Genomic DNA, 19,108 nt, shown 5'->3' with positions numbered 1-19,108 from the left:
TTTTTATATCATGGGATTTTTTTTTTCAGGAATCTACTTTGTGAGGTTTTCAGGGATTACGTTACTGTGATTGCATACATCTGGTTTATGTTGGGCTTTATCACTATTCTCTGAGTAATTGACAAAAAATTGAGCATGTAGTGACAAGTATTTACAAGTGGTAATGTATCCACAACATGCAGTCAACTATTACTTCCACTAAATTTAACATTTATTGGACATAATCTTTTTTGACTTGGCTTCTTGTCCGAGAATGAATATTTTATCACCACAAATATTTAATGAAACCAGCTTACATAAACAAGATTACGAAGACCCAAATATAGATCATAAGTCTGAAAGAAATGATTTTGGGGTTCTTTTGGATGTGCTGTTTTTCAGTAACTAGAAAGTTCTTACAAATTAATTTTTCCGTTTTCAAGCAGATTTCAAAAGGGCAAAACATGTTAAGTGTTGGGTTAATCAGACACTAATTTGAAAATCATCAAAGAAAGTCTCTCAAAGTCATAATGTATGAATAGCAAGAGCATTTAAATAAAAAAATAAACACCACAAATTGCATTAATGATTGAAAAGACTCTTTGAGCTACAAAGCTGAAGAAGACAAATGCAGCTTTGCTTTGAAGTCAGCTGCCTGAAGTGTGTGAATTGAAGCTGAAGAAATTTTGAGTGTAATTTACCTGGAATGTAGACTGTTGACTAAAAAACAGAGTACTCAGTAAAGGATCCTACAAAGAATTTTAGGCTCAGATTCATGTAATCCTTTGATTGCTTAACTTTTTTTTACCAATGACATTTGGTTTGTGATCAGCATTCCCACTGATCATGAAGTGTTATTCATCAAAGCCCAGAAGAGCATCAGTGATGGAATGTATAATTCTGAAAACAACCTCTTCATAATAAAGTTGTCTCTTTTTCATGGTATACTTCAAACAGCAGTTCAAACCAGATGGGAGCTGCATATTCTCTGCTCAAAAGTTGTTTTATGCTGTTGTTTTTGACCTCCTCTCTGCTGTCCACACATCCCGCAGAGCAAGTTATTATATTTTCTTTTATAATGTTATGGCACAAACAGCTCAACAGAGCAAATTCACTGGCTGTCATCATCACTCCAGTTGGATTTACTGCCCACCCTCAAACATACAAACAACTATAATGAAATGTATTATTTAGGCTCCCCTGTGAGCCATTGTCTACTGTTTCTGCACACTAGAATTCCACTTGTTTTGATTTGTCCATACAAAGAGTTTCAAAACCCTTACTGAAAAATCCTCTAATTTAGGCTCAGCTATGCCAAATAAGAAGCCCTCAAATATTTCATGTAGGTCCTCTGATGCTCTCTAGTGGTACAAAGTGCATAGTTCAGAAAGTCACCCAGCTGACTCTTGATCTACACATCACATTGTAGCTCACTTATAACTGCAGCCAATGCTGTTCTGCCAAGAGGTCAGAAAGTGTTGTTGCTTTGAGCTCCAACATCAAACAATCAAGTCAAATTCTTATGATTAGTAAGCCAGATGTTGAGTGCTAAACAATCGCTTCTAGGTACTTCAGGTTAGTTTAAAGAGACATCAAATGGAATGGTTAAGTAAGTAATATTAAAATAAACTGCAGTACTGCTGCAGTGTCTCGCTGTGACCACACGAAGTACTGCCAAGAAACAGTGTGGTATCTCACTATGCACTGCAACTAGACCTACTTCAAAGGCTTATATAAAAGGGAAGGCACTTCTTTGCAAGAACATCAAAGACCCAAATGAATTGTGCAAAAAAACACACATCAGAGCAATAAGAGGGGGAAAAAAAAAATAAAAATCACGCATCTTCCATAGGTCAGTTGAGTTTCTTCTTAAAGATATAGGAAACCCCATAGAAATACATTACTAATTATGAAATGATTTTTGCAAAAATATCCATTTCTGGATTGTATCACACACACATTGTTTTGTGGTAAATAGTTTGGCTGTATTTAGAAGATTAATTTTAAATTCTGAATGGTAAAGTTACTTCATTTAATAAAAGTTAGCAATGTAGCTACACAACAATGAGCGACACCGATAGCTACATATTGAAACTCTAAGCCTGTGGGATGTAAGACACGGATTTTAACAATTTGTCAAACTCATGTCCCATTCAGTGTCCCCCTATGTTTTTTACCACATCAGTTTGATATGTTTTTGTGCATCTAATGTTATTAGATTTTAACAAGCACACAATGTGAGTGAGACTTCATTGTTAATCTTTTACGTACTTTTATGTAACAGCTTGTACATCCATTCTTTGGCATGCAGGGACAAATTTAAATTCAGAGTTGTAAGAGAAACAAAAAATGCCTCTGTTTATTGTAACATTATTTTGTAGAATTTTTAAAATTTATGACTGGGTGTGTTTTCACTTTCCTACTAAAAAAAAATAAAATAAAAATAATTTACCGTGGATTCACTGTAAGAGATACACCCACTACTTTTACTTGCAAATGTTTTTGCACAAAGGTGTCAAAATGCAGAACAAAACTGGTATAAATTTGCCCAAACACAGACACGGTGTGAACAACAGATGTTCAGAAAGACAATCAGACTCTGTTCCCTGTGACCACAGATTCATTATTTTAATTTTTTTCACAAAACAGACTTTTATTAGTCTTTGTTCCCCACATGGCAACTCGATATTTACCTCTAAACATTTGCAAAAAAAAAATAAAGAAAACAACAACTCACTATGACGTTTATGCAACAGTTCCAACAGAGTTTTGTTTAGGGTGTTATTGATTGTCCATTGTCTGCACAATTCAAGTTTTACAGTAAGTTTCACGTTAAGTTTCACAGAGAGAAAAACTCCACGGGCACAGGAGTAACACGAAAAGCCTCGGGCCAAACTCAGAGTATTTTCTTGCTGTGAGGTTGTCAGCATTAACTACCACACTGACATGAAACTTGTATATATATATATATATATATATATATATATATATATATATATATATATATATATATTGATTGAAAAGAGTTTGTTCTTTATATTATTAACTTTTCAAGTTTATATTACTTTTGTTTAATACATGCAGATTAGGTTGGTATATATTAATCTCCTGTGTGATGATTACTGCTAACGTATGAGTTTCAGGAAAAAAAAAAAATCATGCAGGTCACATGCTGAAAAATCATGCAGGTCACATGATATATTTGTTGTTTTGTTTTAATGTCAGATTAATCTTCTTTTAAACACTTCAGCGATAAGAATGGTGACATTTACGATGATGGGATGAGAGCTGGGAATGATTAAAAGTTATATTAAGATCACAAATCATAGCTCATGGCAAAGCAGATGTTGCTTGATAAAAAAGGAAAAAAAAAAAAAAAAAACGAAAAACATCCCTGCAGCAGGAAATTATGACTGCAGAGTTCAAGGAAACGTATAGTAGACAGTCACAGTAGCAGACCTTCATAGCGGGGCGCAGTAAGAAGAAAAACAGAACATGTCCCTGTTTTCTTCTAATCAGAGACTTACTCAGACCTTGATGCTGATTTCTAATGACACCTGTGTCCTCTCCTCTGATGGACAGGTTTGTTAAATATAAAAAAAATAAAAATCTACAGTGATAGTTTCATGTCATCTCAAAGACTTTATCCAAACTAACCTCTTCTCCTCTAGAGCCCTATTTACCCCGGCTAAATGTGAACAAGAACAAAGCATTTTGGGGCTGCTGCTGCTCCTTATGCTCAGCTCATACCTTGTCCCAATTCAGAATTAGATGCTTATTATCATGCCTCTGATCTTCTTAGGACCGCTGCACACACTGATGGGACTCAACTTGATAAGTCCACAAAGAGAAAAACAAAGCTAATGATCTGGGAGATTTAGAGAGTGGACTGTGGCTTCGGAGTTTTTCACTGATGAAACTGGCTGAACTGTGCTTCAAAAGGAATCCTGCTTGTTGTGACTGACAGTGTGTTGTAGTGGCTCAGGTGGTGGGGAGCAACAAGCCTGTCATTATTTTCAACAGAATGTGCCACCTGTGACTGAAAACAAACAAATAGTTCCCATGAACTTTGTATGACAGCTGATATTACAGGTCTAACAAGATTTGACATTTTTCAGCTTTCAACGAGCTGTGGACTGCAACACTCTGAGGGTATGTATGTAATATTAACCCCCTGTTTAGAGAAAAAAGTGTTTTCTTTGAGAACAGTAAGCACTATTCTCAGAACAACATTAGAACTGCTCAGCTTCAATGACGAGCTAAAGCAAATATTAACCAAACAGCAAATATTTACGGATGAATGACCGACAGAATGGCAACAGAGATTTCCAGAGAGCTTCATAAACACATGTTCCTAATTTACCAATGGATGAAAACAATTAAAAGATTAGCTTTTCCATTGAAAAAAGAGTGCAAGATTTGTTACTCTTGCCATAAATAAAAAAATTGTAGAAACACTGTTAATAGTACACGTCAGTGCAGGCAGGCAGGTCACGCCAACAGATGTGACAAGAGTGTCCTTCTCTCCATTATGTAACAAGTTCACGCTGTTACACTCATCAATACCCAGAGTGCAAAGAGTGAAGGTGCCCTATGACCAAGACAGTAACATTAAAAAAAAAGAAAAGTTTCTTGATCGCACTCAGTTTTATTAGCATTAAAGAATGCAGTGATACAGCCTTACCTTTACTCTAATCATGGTTGTTTCATACTTCAGATTATTTGGGAACTTCCTGTAAAGTCATGTATTCAATGTGCTGTATTTTTGGTTTATTTTATTTTTCCTATGAAAAATTAAAATGCAGGCCTTTCTCTAAAGCAGGTAATACAAAGTCCAGAAAGTAGTCCCAGCCTAATGTAAACAGGGATCACATGAAACAAATAGAGGTGGGCCGGATGGCGACAGCACGCTCATGACTGATTGGATAAGTTGAATCTTTAAAAACGTGAATCACATAGAAGACAATTTTAGTAAACTTTAGTCACCTAAGAAGAAGCCGTCTTTGCTGCAACTGATTTGGACACGTCATGAGTGAATGTCCGTACTTTGAGAAGAGGCATTTGTACGTTGAAATCGGTGCTAAATTAGTGCTTTGAAGGATTTTTGTTTTCTTTTTTTTATCCCACATTCATGAAATGGAAACCTGTTCTATTACTAATCCCAGTAAAGAAAAAAAAGCACCAATTAACTATAGGCTTTCTTTTTGTTTTCAAGGTTATTCAAAAATAAGCCACCTTCAGAGGAAGATGAAGATTCCTCACAGGCTGGGGTAAACAACGCCAGCAAAGGAGGAATTATCTATGGAGACTATTTACAGGTAAGAAAAAAAAAAACACCAGACAAACATATTTGCAACTGTCTTTTTAAGGGTATTTTAGTACTTGTGTTTGTTTTGTTTTTTTTTTTACTTTTCCACCCTCAGCTCAGCAAAATAACCACAGCCCAGGTGTTGCAAAGTGAAGTACAGGGCAATAAGATCCACGATGAGCACCTCTTCATTGTCACCCACCAAGGTAAAACCAGATTGTGACTTTAATCTTCAACACAGTGTTTGTTTAGTTAGAATTGGAAATATAAAAAAAATAAATAAATAAAAATCAAGGAATTCTCAAACACATACCTGAATGGAAGTAATTCGATTCAGCCTTCACTTCTTTCTGTGATAACTTTCTAATATAACACTGAAGTATTTATGATGAGCAAACCTTTGATTTTTATTCCAGCCTACGAGCTCTGGTTCAAACAGATTCTTTTTGAGCTGGACTCGGTGCGAGAGATCTTCATCAGCGGACATGTAAGTCACACGGACGAGGACAGTTTGTACTAATGAGTTTAGATCTTCAAGCACCACATCACAGGTGTTTAGGATTGAACGGTGCTCAAAATAACCCCCAATCTTAGTGGTTCTGATTAAAAGGGAAATTTAACAGACATCTGGTTTTGAAGTTCAGTCAGGAAAAAAAAAAACATCCAAATTCTGCTCATGTTCTGGAGTCTAAGTGGAGCTGCAGTTATGTAACCCTATCACCTCTACAAGAGAAGCATACACTATCAGGTTATACAAATGATTATTAAAAAATAAGAACTCATTAAGGAACAACTGTTTTCTTCGTTTCTTAGGCTGTAGTTGAAGGTTCTGCTGTAATTAGTAGTCAATTCATCAACGATTTCTTTCCCTTCAGGTCAGAGACGAGCGCAACATGCTCAAAGTTAACACTCGCATACACAGGATCGTAATGATCTTCAGGCTGTTGGTCGAACAATTTGCAGTTCTGGAAACAATGACAGCCTTGGACTTTTATGACTTTAGGTAAACTCATAAATAACTTCTAGCCTTCTCTACTTCATCACTAAAATTTTTATAAGAGGCCCCTCTTCATGTTGGTTCGCTCTGGGGCCGTGACGTGCATTTAATGCTTATTTGTGTGAACAGAGAATACCTGTCCGCAGCCTCTGGCTTCCAAAGTCTACAGTTTCGGCTCCTGGAGAACAAAATCGGGGTGCCGGACAACCTGAGGGTTCCATACAACAGACGACATTACAGAGACAATTTCAAAGGCCATGAGAGTGAGATGGTTCTCAAAACAGAACAGGAGCCAACACTTCTAAAACTGGTGGAGGTTCGTCTCAAAGCCATTGATTTTTCAGATTTAGGTTAATTAACATAGAGATCCTGTTTCATTGTATCTACCCTGGAGAAGCTAATGTGCTACTGAAGAGGGTATAAATGTCATAAAATCTTTGGGCTGTTCTTTCAGGAGTGGCTGGAGAGAACTCCTGGCTTGGAGCTGGATGGATTCAATTTCTGGGAAAGGCTGAAAATCAATATATTTGATGGGTTGAATGTGGAGAAGGAGAAAATCGAGGTAAGAAATGACTCGAGCTCCCAGAACAAACTTTCCCTGCTTCGCCTGGAGCGCACAAATGATTGACAGAACTTGTATTTTTGTTTGCGGGTATTATTTATTTTTTTAGAAAATGCCAGAATCGGAGGAGAAGGAGGAGCTGATGGCTGAGCTCGTCAAACAAAGGGAGCTCTTCTCGTCTCTGTTTGATGAAAAGCGTCATGACCACCTGGTCAGCAAAGGTAGCTGTTTAATCAGATGTTATAATTGTCAGTGTTTGTTTAGAGCTCACTCAAAATCTCTCCTGTGGACTTTCAACTCAAGCTCAAATATGGACAAATAAAGAAAAGTCTATTTACTTTGAAAATAATATATTTTCACTCCGGTAACAAGGTGAAAGGCGGCTTTCCTACAAGGCTCTCCAAGGTGCTTTGATGATCTACTTCTACAGGTAAGAACAGTTTTTAATGTTTTTTTTTTCACTTGGAATTGTCCAGCAAAATTACACAATTTGCACTGTTTTAATAGATTTTTTTACATTTTTACATCTGAGAAGTGTGGGCACCTCCAGAGACATCTAACATCTTAACTTAAGAACACCTGAGTGTGAGTTTTAGAGGCAGGGGCACTCATTAATTCCTCCTATATAAAATTTCCATATCACAGGCTCTGTTCTGAAGCCCTGTCAGCCATCAAATTCATGTGACACCTCCAGCGGTTGTTAAGAGGTCTTGAGGATGTTTCAACAGTCTAAACATGTAGTTTTGTAAATCATATGTGGTAAAGACAGAATGTCACATGAGGCTAATTAAGGCTTCACCAGAGCAGACAAAGTCATCCAGCAGTTACTGGAAAGTGATAATTAGTGCAAAACTGCAGGGCTGTAAGTGGTGAACAGGTGACAGCTGCTCTTATTTTTAAAGTGAATAAAATTCAGAAAAAAAAAACAGTTAAAGATCAAAAGTTCTCTTACATTTTAAGGGAAGAGCCGAGGTTCCAGGTTCCTTTCCAGCTGCTCACCTCCCTCATGGACATCGACACTCTCATGACAAAATGGAGATGTGAGTATTTCGTATGTCTGTGTGTGAATTGCTGGATAAACTTTCCCAAGACACCAGCAGTTTGTCAAAGTTTGCCTAAAGTTTGAGCCGAGCTAACAATAAAGAGTTCACAAAGTTAAAAAGTGAACATGTAAAGATTCTTAACCTTCTTTACCGGCTGTATTTTTTTAGACAATCATGTTTGCATGGTACACCGAATGATCGGCAGCAAAGCCGGGACAGGGGGCTCATCTGGCTACCACTACCTAAGATCTACTGTCAGGTACTGTTTGATAGAAACTTCAATCTTATTAATCATTCTGCGAACACTTAGGAGTTAATTCAGATCGGGACAAAGTTGTGATAGTGTTCTGCATGACAAAAATGAATTTAATTTAATTTCAAAGTGACGACAGTTTTATAATCCCATCACTTACGATGCACATGGTTTTCTTTCCTTTTAGTGATCGTTACAAAGTGTTTGTGGATCTGTTTAACCTGGCAACATTCCTGGTGCCTCGCCACTGGGTGCCAAAACTGAATCCTAACATTCATACCTTCCTCTACATGGCTGAGTGCTGCGACAGCTCTTACGGCAGCAGCGAAGACTCCGATTAAAGTGCACCTCAGTCTCCTGCCCTGGCTTCTCTTTGCCCTTATAAATGTTGCAGCCTTAAACCATTTGCCCAAAAAGTTAAAGCAACATGTAAAAAAGTAGACAAGCAGAGTGACTGTTGATGTTAAATGCATGATTTACTGCATAACTACAATGTACCTGGGAGAGATATTGTCAAATATGAGAATGTTTTCTCTTAATAGGGCTGGGAATAAATGTCTGCTTAAAAGATTTTTACAATTTATAGTTAAGCAGTAAAAACTAAACATATAAAACTGGATTTTTAAAAATCTGTTGCAGAGCTTGTGAAGTAAAATGCCTGACAACAAATGTTCTACGAAGCCAAATCAGGGTTTTTTTTTTAACTCTAATCTTGACTCTGAGGCACAAAGTACTGCAGATGACTTCTTGATGAAAACTGTTTAGATGTTCTCTAAATAAATTTATGTAAATGAAAATTACCTGACCTGCAGGCAAACGATTCTGTGGGAGGAATGATCAAACCTTGAGTGAAGAGACAATGCTACTGGGATTTTAGATAAATGCAACATACTTCATGTCAATACATCACGGGGGCCATTTCAGACGACTAAGATGCACCTCAGGTGGAAAAGAAAATGTACAGGATGAAATTTCGACCACATAAATGCCATCATATAAAGCAGACTTGTCAGCATAGCCTGAATATGATCAAATGTAAGCCAGAAATTGTGTACATATTAGGGATCTAGCTTCCTCAGACATGTTTTGTATAGTATTATAGATACATACATATATATGTATATATAATATTACATAATTTTGTTATGTATGTATGGACTAATTAATGGGAATTTGTATAGATGAAATCTGAGTCCAAATACAAAGTATCTCTTTATGTATTTAATAAGATGCATGTTTTGTACAGTGAAAATGTTGTTGCAGTTTTGCAGTGGAACGTTCTGTTGCTCTGTTATACATATATACACTTGCAAACATATGAGATGATTTATTTTGTTGTAGTGATGCAAGACGGTTACATTTCAATAAAAGTTTTATTCAAAGTGACACTGCAGATAAACACATGACTTATTTCATCGTGGCACCGGTAAGCACCCACACGCTGTGACTCACACAAACACAAATGATGACTTCAATAACAAACCGTCAAAGAAAAACAGCGGCCACAGAATCTGCAATACCTGGAAACGAAAATTAAAAAAAGTGAAGGATGGTTATTCCACGAGGGTATACTAAACACAGCAAAGTCAATGCACCCAAAAACAAGCATGCAACGACGAGGTGTGATTAACTTACCGCAGACATTACTGCCGATTTTTATATAAACATAACCCTCGTCTCCCCACGTGGTTCCCCAGGAGTTCTGCACAATCCAGTACGGGATTTCCCCTGCAACAGGAAACATGCATTTCATGACTGAAATATTTACAGGATAAAGAAGCACCGGATGTGCTTCTGTTTACACTGTTACATAATCGCTTTCCTTTTGTGCACTTTGAGAACAAGACTGTGTGAAATAATTAATGATAAGAAAAACAGGATTTTGTTGTTGAAATACTAACGTTAAGAAGCTAAAAATGAGACAGCTGGTCAGAAGTTTCAATTATGTCACAAACTTTTAAAACTCAAAGTCTGTATTTAAAAAAAAAGAAAGAATGGGTTTGTGAAGAAACTATCTACAACTACAAATCAGATAAAGTTGGGAAACCCAAATGGTGATATAATATGTTTGGGAAAAGATGATATTTTTCAATTATGTTGTAGGTTTCAAACATTGAAGTAGATGTGGACTGACAAAAATAAAAAATAAAATAAAATAAAGCTTTTATTAAGAATAATACCACAAACCAAAAAAATATTTATCTTGGGGTAATTCTATCTGCAATCAAATCAAAGTAAATGTTAAAATCATTCCCGTATTTTTAGATTAAATTTTTCCGTCCCATTCCATTTATCTGATTTGGAGTTGAAAGTAAAGATGGCTTTAGGCTCACTTTGTGAAACTCAGTTAAACTCTTGTAACTGTTTGCTTAAAAAGGCTGATATGATAAAGTTTTCAAGACCTTACAGTGCACAAAATAATTGAAAGTGTTCCTTAGTCTGTAGTTTTTAGATTACATAAAAGGGAAATTAGTCAAAATAAAACAAAACAAATTATTATATAAAAAAAGCTTATTTTGCAAGCATTTAGTTAACAGGATTTGACTGTGGTTATTTTTTTAGAAATGCAGCATAAATCTTTTTGTGCCATAGAAATAATAATATTTTGCCACTGAAGCAATGTGTTTGTAAACCTTATTAAAGAGACATTTTACTGCATAATTACATGACTTTCACAGTCCAGTGTCTTAAATACATGTGCCTGTTGAAGTGTGATTCCCTCCCATGCATGTGTGATGGCAGCTTGTACCAGTCGTGTCATATCCAACAACCACAACAGCATGGTTGGACCATTGGCTGGAGCAGTGGTGCTGGATAATGCCTCCCAGGTAATCCTGCCAGCTGACAGCATCCACGATAACAACCAGCGGACCGTACTGCACCAGCTGACCCATCATCGCCTCCTCCTGACCACTGAGGAATACAAACACGTTCTTTTGAATCGTTTTGTGCTTAAATTGCTTTTAAAGTTCGCAGTAGAATTAAGTTTGGGAGTTGAGTAAAGTATAAGGAAAGATTTGATGAATATTCAAACATTTTCAGAAATGAACATTTCTTTCACCATCCTCACTGCATTAGAATCCATCTACTATCCATCTTTTTTTTTCCTCATTAGTACATCTGCTTTTGAACACGTATTTCACATATTCTCGTTTCTTCTTACTATGTTGAACATATGCCGGCCCCCCTCTGCTACCCCTTCCTGTCATCCCGCCGGATGATTCCCACTGGGGGTATCTGTGATGCCCTCCGCTGCCAGGCTCATTACACATGATCCACGGAGCCCATTTCTATGTGCCGAACCACACTGAAAAGCCACTTTGACTTTATGATCATGTTTGTCTTTTTGCTGTGCAGCAGTAAAGATCTGACCCCCTGATGAGACTCCTCTTTGCAGAGATGTCCAATTCTGGAAGACAGGGGCAGGTCAAAAGGAACATTTTCATGCTGGATCAGAGGATTGTTGAAAAGGGTAGACCAGTAATTCAAGTGGTAGCATGACATTGACATTTACTCAGTCTGAAAATCATCTTTACTTTTAAGTCGTGTCTAACAAGGCAAGGCTGTATTTGGACGAAACAGAGGAAATTCAGAGATTTATAGTGAACAAAGAAAAGCACTGAAACTTTATTAAAATACAAAAAAGTATTTTTTGTTTTAAATAAAGCAGGAAAAATGAGATGCTGTTCCAGAAACAATACAACATAAAAATTGTGGATATTGTCACTGTGCAAGAAAAAATAAAAATAAAAAATTGTGGAACCCAATAAATCAAAGGAAAATGGCTCAAGTTGTGTTGCATTTGGTTTCACTAAACTGAATTTTAAATAGCCTCAATTTGATGTCTAATTTAAGGTACTAAAGAGCCCTCTTTGCACAGTTAAGAAACAATATTAAAAATGTAATATTAATTATTAACAGCAATTTAAGTGCCCTGACTGTTGTTGTGAATTGGCATTATATAAATAAACTGAACTGACTTCCATTAATTTGTAATTTATAATGTTCAATTTTTGCTTAAAATTATGACATCAGTTTTCCTGCAATGACACCTCTAAATCTTGCTGGTACATTAAGAGAATTTCTCACATTTTAAACTCTTTTTTTGACAGATGATAAATGCTTCTCCTTAATACTTTATTGTGTCATGTTTTGTCTTCTTGCTCTTTTTAAGCCACTTGCTCTGACAGAAAGAGGAGCACATAGGGGATGCGGTAATTTCACAACAAGGGAGATTAAGTATTTCACTCGAAAATCTGAATACCATCAGGTGTTTCTCATGATACAATAAGTAAAAACTGTTAAAAGACTTTGTAGGGCTTGCATAAAGCTGAAAGCTTAAAATGTGCTCAAATAACACGACCAACCTGGATTACAAAGCTAATGGTGCACACCACGACGTGTGTTTGACAGATCAATCAAAACTTAATGCTTTGATTGTTTTTCACAATGCCACTGGTCCCTGTGTGCTCATGATGGTTTTCACAGCTCAGCCTGTAAGCAGAATCATGAAGAATTCTTCTGACATTTCACAGAACACATTTCTTGAAAAGCATGACATTTTGTGCCCATGTCCATCCATTTTCTTCAGCCATAACAGCAAATTTACCATGATTTAGAGTTTGAGGTGCAGTTATTAGTCTTCTTTAAATCCCTTCATTTTGAGAACAAAGATGATCCAGGTCGTCTGATGAAGATCCAGGGACCTGCAGCAGCGGTGCAAATCTGCTCAAGTGAAACACTTGAACGCTGCCTTCTTCCGCTGCCAGTGGCTATGTCCTGCTAAGCAGAGGCTTAGAAGACTCTATGCCTGGATGACAGTGCAGGCCAGCTGGTGGAAACACAAACCACTGGGCACTAGGCCATAGTTATCACTCATCCTCCCATTTCCTTGGCAAGTCATTTATACTTCTTTGCACGTGAGATGATTGCTACTTTCTGATTCATAACTAGTCAAACTGCCTTCCTGATTAATAGTAGCCTTGTTGATGCTAATTCTCTTTCTTAGGAATTCTCTTTTGCAATGAATTGGTAAAAAGACACTAAAGATTTTTGAAGTCTTACTTGCAAAGTTAAGTCAATCTGTATAAGCATGAAGAAACGCGGTTAAAGCTTTCTGGTGTCTGTTTTTCCACAGATTATAGCTGGACTGGATTGAAGATGCTGCATACTGGAGTCATTATTCACAATTTTATGCAAAATAAGATTAACAACCTTGTCAGAAAAAAAAAATGTTCAGCAAATATATTTTGGATTTAAATTATAGTAAATTACAGCTAATGCAAACTGCATTAAAGGAAACATGAGCAAACTGTTAAATTAGATTAGAAAATGTAAAAAACTTAAAAGCTCAACTACATCTGTTGCATTAAAATCAAAACCACGTCAGCTTTGAATTAACCTCTGACCACAGCTAAGTTATCAACATCAGGGAAAAAACAAACAAACAACTTTTGTGAGCGACTTGTGCCACAAAAGTTGACTTAAAGTCAAAAACCTTTGGGCTTCTGAGAGTTCCACCTCTTTGTTGACAGAACAGAATTTAAACTGAACTGTCATTGGACGGCACCGATCACACACCCATGCTTTTCTGAAAACCTGCGTAGAGCCCCATGTGAATAATCTGAAATTTAATGTTAATGTTTTAGCCTGTTGACTTGTAGATAACTTCCTAAAACGAGTGAAAAATCAATTAAAAAAAGAGAAGTTACCTGAAGTTGTGTACTGTATAGTTCTTCAGAGTAATACCATCATGTGCCAGGGGGAAGAAATGACAGATTCCTGTTTCGGCCTTGTACGGATACTCTGACTGAGTCACCAACTTTACTTTGGCCTAGATAAAAATAGAAAATTGTAAGTGTGTCATTGGAAACTAGCATGCCTATCTATTTAAAAAAAAATGTATATATTCCATCCATCCATCCATTTTCTTTAGCCGCTTGTTCCTTTCTGGATCGCGGGGAGCTGGTGCCTATCTCCAGCGCTCATTGTGGAAGAGGCGGGGCACATGTATATATTACTGAATAATATTTTTTAGCTTACTATAAAAATAAAAACAGGTGCTCTACTGACAGAGCTATTCAGAAAAAAATAAAATAAAATCGATATTAAAGATTTGAAGCTCACTTTTGGTTCAGCTTTACAAAAAAATTAAAAAAATTTAGAATTTTAGAAGCATTCCTTTAGACCTGCAAATCTTTTCTGTACACATATCAGCACACCTGTTTCAACCACGACAGAGCCTGAGAGGGAGAGCCTCCATTGCAGCCCTCGTTGTTGTAGGAGCAGTCCACAACCTGCTGCACGCTGAGCTGCTCCAGCTGCGAGCCTACGATAGCGCAGACAGACTGGATGGCACCGACCACACTAAAAGCCCAACAACTCCCACACTGCAAATTACAAAGACGAGACAGACAAAGACAGGAAAAGAAGAGTGATTTTAATGTGTTTCCTGACAAAGAATCAAACCATATCAAATCTCCAAAGACTTGTGAAAATAAATCATGTGGAAATCAGCGTCACATTTTTAAACTTCAATCAGTTTGTGCAAATAAAATTACTCAAAAATTTGATATTTTTCTTGTTAAAATCAAACACTGAAGCCTTCAAATGAAACTCAGCTTAACCTTTTAAAGAAATTTTAATCAAGTAGCCTCAATATTACTGAATATTCTTCTGTACTGCGTGAAAAGGTGAGAAGAGGAATGCTGTAAATGAGCCCTGACCGACTGCTTTCTGCTGCCATCTACTGACAGAAACACTTTAAGAATTAAATCTCGGAGAAAAATTGGATTTCTGCTTGAATTAATGCACTCCACTTACTGTCATCTAACACCCACATGTGGGAAATATACAAAAAAAAACAAAACGATGGGGCTCAAGCTTCTCTGCAAAATTATTTCCAATATTTAGAAAGTGCACTGTAAAATTTATACAGCAGATTTGACAGATAAAGATCTTTTGCCTCCCTGAAACCAGCCCCCTTTTCCCCTATGAAGGGGACATGACAATTTTTATTATGTGAGACTTTTTTCCGTTCAATATTTGCACAGACAAATCTCATTCTCCAAATTAAAGATCACTACATCATGTGCACTTCTTCAGCTTAAAATCTCATAAATGTGATGAACATCTGAGCTCTCTGTATAAAACAGCTTTTTTTTTCTTTCTTTTTTTAATCAAAATGGTTCCATGGCTTAAAATCAATATAGAAACTAAATTCAGTCATGATTGCCTGGACTGGAGATAAGTATGTGCTGAGCATACAAAATATTAAAGCCATCTGCAAGCTTTGAAACGCACTCAAGCTATAAATGAGGAATCAGGAAAAGGAAATTTTAAATCAAAAAAAAATTTATGACTTGTAATTGACTTGATATTTTGTGTCTGCCTGCGTGCTACTGCAGTTTATCTTTTGTCTATCCAAAAAGCTGCTGTGGGAACTCGAAGCAGGAAGGTCCAACAGACAAGCCCGACAATAAGAAATCTGTCTGTGCAGAGCTGAGGTAGGTGAGCGCGGTGACTCTGGTCGTTTACAGATTCTCCCAGGAGCGCTAAACTTTCCCTGTATTCAAGAGAATGAAATATACACCATGTTATCATGCAGCATTCTCCTGTATAGGTTATGTCTCTCCCTTAGGACAAGAGCTTTAAAGTGAAAATATCATCCCCCGCAGCAAATTGACTTACTAAAGAGATAAAGGACAAAAAGAGCAAAAAGTGAACCCTCATAAAGAACATGCAACATCTCCATCTCACTAACCTTCTCCTTTTTAAATCCCAGGTCTATTCTGCTCGCTGAGCTTAAGTCTCAAAGGCTTGGTCTGTCGTCGTTTCATTACTTTCCCTTAATGACTGAACTCCCCCGCCACTCACAAAACTATTTTGTCCATTACCACTTCAGCTGAATGTTTGACCTTCATATGAACACGGAAAGACCAACATTGATTTGCAGAAAGGAAAATCCACTTTGTTCTCATCATAAATCTTGGTTTGGGAGTTATCACAGATGCAATGTTATGTGTGACACCATGAAGCCTTCACTGGGAGTAAACTTTACGGAGAAGTACGAGCTTTCTTGTGTCTAGATGCTAATTAACTGTTTAAATAAGAACTATTCATGCTTTCACACAGACTCTGGACCTGTTCAAACAAGGAAACTTACATCCTTGGTGGGAACAGCTATATGAGGTGTAAATTATTGTTCGAAAAAAGTGAGAGTTTGAATGCCTTAGGGCTTCGGCTTCTCTGCCCCGTGATTAAAGCAGTAATGGGCGTTAGAACTGAGAAGTGAGGAAACACTTGTCAAGCAACCACCTCATCATCTTTATTGTTTAATTGGCGAGTACTTGAGTCTAATATGGGTGGCTTCATAAACAGTTGTATATTAGGTACTTGTTAGTTGATTAGCATCATAAAAGACCTCGAAAATCAACACCCGAAAGACATCCCGCACAATACATACGTGCAAATTTGACAAGTGAGAATATGTGCACCTATGTGAAAACTCTGACCTACATGTATAAATATTTTCCAGACATGGGGAAGTGGGAAAGCAGATGGTGAGATAGTGAAGTGAAACCAGAATGTAGAAACTAAATGAGGACTTTTCATACATTTACATGAATTTATTATCACGACTTACTTAAAAGATCTGCTTTATGATAAATCTACTAACTTGTTTTCGTGCTTATGCCGGTGAGTCACATCTATTCCAGAACTGCTTTTCACTTGCAGAAGAAAGAAGTTAAGTCAAATCTTAAATTAAATTCCCCTCACCGGCACATCCCCCATCCTGAACGCACAGAGTCAGACCACTGACACTCGTGGTGAGTTGTGGAGCGCGCTGCAGCTGGAGAAATGCAAAGACGATGCAGAGACGTGGCAGGTGGTAGGATTCAGGAAAGTTTTGCTCGTCTTCGCTGGTTTGAACTCAGTATAGACTGAATCCCTTTCACCTCAACCACATTAAAAATGGCCAACTGAGGAAAATCTCACCATCTGTTCCAGAAATCCAACATCAAATCAAGCAGCATTAAAAACTAGCAGGACAGAGCTGGTTTCCTTTAAACATTTGGCTCTGAACACCAGATTTTATTATTTTGGTTTATGTAAATGTATTTATTATTTAATTAAAATACTTGGATATTTTGTAACCCAGCTCAGTCTCCTGTAATAAACTCTCAAAGACTTTCAAAGCACTTTCCTAATGTGGAAGACGGCTCCATCAGGGAGCGCAGAGGCAGCGAGGAGTTGCTTGGACTGCAGTAATCTATATGTGAGCCCAACCTGTTCAAGTATTGTCTAAATGAATCCAGGGAGCAAAGGTTTCCCAGAAGAACATTGAATTGTGATTAAATAATCAATGTCAATAACTTCATCTGACAGCGACTTCAGTGATGTGGCTGATGAGTATATATCTCATCTATATGCATTAACCTTACTGCTAATTGGTTCTGGACAGGTGCCACCGTTCCCTTGTCCCTCCAGTCAAATTTGGCCGGGAGCCCCTTTAGAGTTTGTCCAGAGAAGACAGGAGCTCTGCCACCTACTGCTCGCAGGTAAATACCTGTAGGTAAAGACAGAATTCAAAGTCATTACTGAATGCAAACACACATATAAACGATGGCTGTGGACTCAAGTCATAAAAGACTTCCAAGATGGTCAGATAAGATGAGAAAAACTCGATGGAACAAACTTTTAATAAGCAAGCAAACTTGAAGAAGAACTTAAAGAAAAAAAAAGAAAGAAAGGCAGTTTTGGCTTTTTTTTTTTTTTCAATTTCCTGTAAGCAAAAATACAGTGCATGCAACTAATTCAATTCTGCAAGCCACCACAGCACACAACAACATTTCATCTTACCCCTGAATTCCATCTGAGAGAGGTCAGAGAACTGGTTGATGCCATACCTGGCAGACGGTGGTTCTGTAGAAAATGAGTTCAGGTATATGTGTCGCAGTGTAGCATTCTGCAGTAACACAAACAACACATCAGCTGTCATACAGTTAACTGGGAAGCCAGAACACGGTGGAGGGGCAGCTGCAGTCATCAGAATGAACTGTTCATGCTAATATTGTTGCATAGGATAATAAAAATATATCAACACAGGTTACATATAGGAAGATGGCAAAACATATTGATCTACTATACAACTATACAAGGTGTTATGTGTTAAAATTTTCAACATATTTGACAACCTTGGCTACATTATGAGATGGAAAAAGTCACTATTTTTATTTTTACTTTTATTTACACAGATCTCACTGAGGTCTCCATGTTCTTGTTGTTATCGCCAGCCACCAAAAGGTAAATAATGTTAAACTACACCACAAAAACTCTTAACAATTAAAAATAAAGCTGCTTTCTAATTAACCCCTTAGGACTGTCATGTCCTGGATGAGTGAGAGTCTACACCAGCGAATAAAAGCACTTTGAATAAATGCTAAATATGTAATTTTAATGTGAAACTGCGTATTTTTAATGACTTTTGAGCTCATGACAGTAGTTTTCTGTTTGTTTACACAGCATCTGACCTACTTTATGACTGACATAGATTATCAATCTGAAGATTTATCAACCCTTTATCTTTAATAGTTCCTATCGGCCTCCTTCTGATATTTCTTACCTGAAAATAACGATGACGAAGGAGAAATTCGTCGCTGCTAACTTCATACAAACGGTGAAACTTTTTTCTAAACGCTTCAAAATCAGCCTCGCCGGAGCTATTATTATTATTATCTATCTTTGGAGGAATTTCAACAGAGCTCCCATTTTGACAACACACAGGAGAGCCCAGCAATGTGACAACAGCGGCTAAAACACCTGTAAACAACTCCAAAACCTCCATTAGACGAAGCGGCGTGTGGTGAAAACATGAAGTAAATACAGGAAGCAGACATGTTCAATGTTCGCGGAAAAGGCGTTAAATAACGTAGGGCGCATGCGCGGGAATCCGGAGGCGTTACCG

General features: G+C 37.2%; 2 protein-coding genes across 2 annotated transcripts; one reads left to right on the top strand and one right to left on the bottom strand.

Moving 5' to 3' along the window:
• Positions 1-4,917: 4,917 nt before the first annotated feature.
• On the top strand, positions 4,918-9,528 carry tdo2a (tryptophan 2,3-dioxygenase a). Its single transcript, XM_017417538.2, has 12 exons — positions 4,918-5,042; positions 5,195-5,297; positions 5,403-5,493; positions 5,704-5,774; positions 6,163-6,290; positions 6,414-6,600; positions 6,739-6,846; positions 6,956-7,067; positions 7,219-7,276; positions 7,807-7,886; positions 8,058-8,148; positions 8,330-9,528. The coding sequence occupies exons 1-12, from the start codon at positions 5,008-5,010 to the stop codon at positions 8,481-8,483; spliced, it is 1,218 nt and encodes a 405-aa protein (XP_017273027.1). The 5' UTR covers positions 4,918-5,007; the 3' UTR covers positions 8,484-9,528.
• Positions 8,847-19,066, bottom strand: ctso (cathepsin O). The gene is made up of 8 exons (XM_017417540.3): positions 18,767-19,066; positions 18,004-18,109; positions 17,586-17,710; positions 14,364-14,531; positions 13,854-13,975; positions 10,892-11,055; positions 9,778-9,870; positions 8,847-9,662 (listed from the first exon to the last, which is right to left on the bottom strand). Exons 1-8 carry the CDS (start codon positions 18,986-18,988, stop codon positions 9,628-9,630), a joined length of 1,035 nt encoding a protein of 344 aa, XP_017273029.1. The 5' UTR covers positions 18,989-19,066; the 3' UTR covers positions 8,847-9,627.
• Positions 19,067-19,108: the final 42 nt, after the last annotated feature.

The sequence above is a fragment of the Kryptolebias marmoratus genome, linkage group LG9, assembly GCF_001649575.2.
Source record: "Kryptolebias marmoratus isolate JLee-2015 linkage group LG9, ASM164957v2, whole genome shotgun sequence".
Lineage (NCBI taxonomy): Eukaryota > Metazoa > Chordata > Actinopteri > Cyprinodontiformes > Rivulidae > Kryptolebias > Kryptolebias marmoratus.
This window is presented reverse-complemented; position numbering and strand designations above follow the sequence as displayed.

What these genes read in the sequence shown, in the direction of transcription:
- tdo2a (XM_017417538.2), top strand. Translation starts at nt 5,008, where the DNA reads ATGAGTGAATGTCCGTACTTTGAGAAGAGGCATTT. An exon ending in AGATCTTCATCAGCGGACAT is followed by an intron (nt 5,775 to 6,162) that starts GTAAGTCACACG and finishes CTTTCCCTTCAG; the next exon opens with GTCAGAGACGAGCGCAACAT. An exon ending in TCTCATGACAAAATGGAGAT is followed by an intron (nt 7,887 to 8,057) that starts GTGAGTATTTCG and finishes GTATTTTTTTAG; the next exon opens with ACAATCATGTTTGCATGGTA.
- ctso (XM_017417540.3), bottom strand. Translation starts at nt 18,988, where the DNA reads ATGGAGGTTTTGGAGTTGTTTACAGGTGTTTTAGCCGCTGTTGTCACA. An exon ending in TTCGTCATCGTTATTTTCAG is followed by an intron (nt 18,110 to 18,766) that starts GTAAGAAATATC and finishes GTGTTACTGCAG; the next exon opens with AATGCTACACTGCGACACAT. An exon ending in TGTTGGATATGACACGACTG is followed by an intron (nt 9,871 to 10,891) that starts GTACAAGCTGCC and finishes TTCCTGTTGCAG; the next exon opens with GGGAAATCCCGTACTGGATT.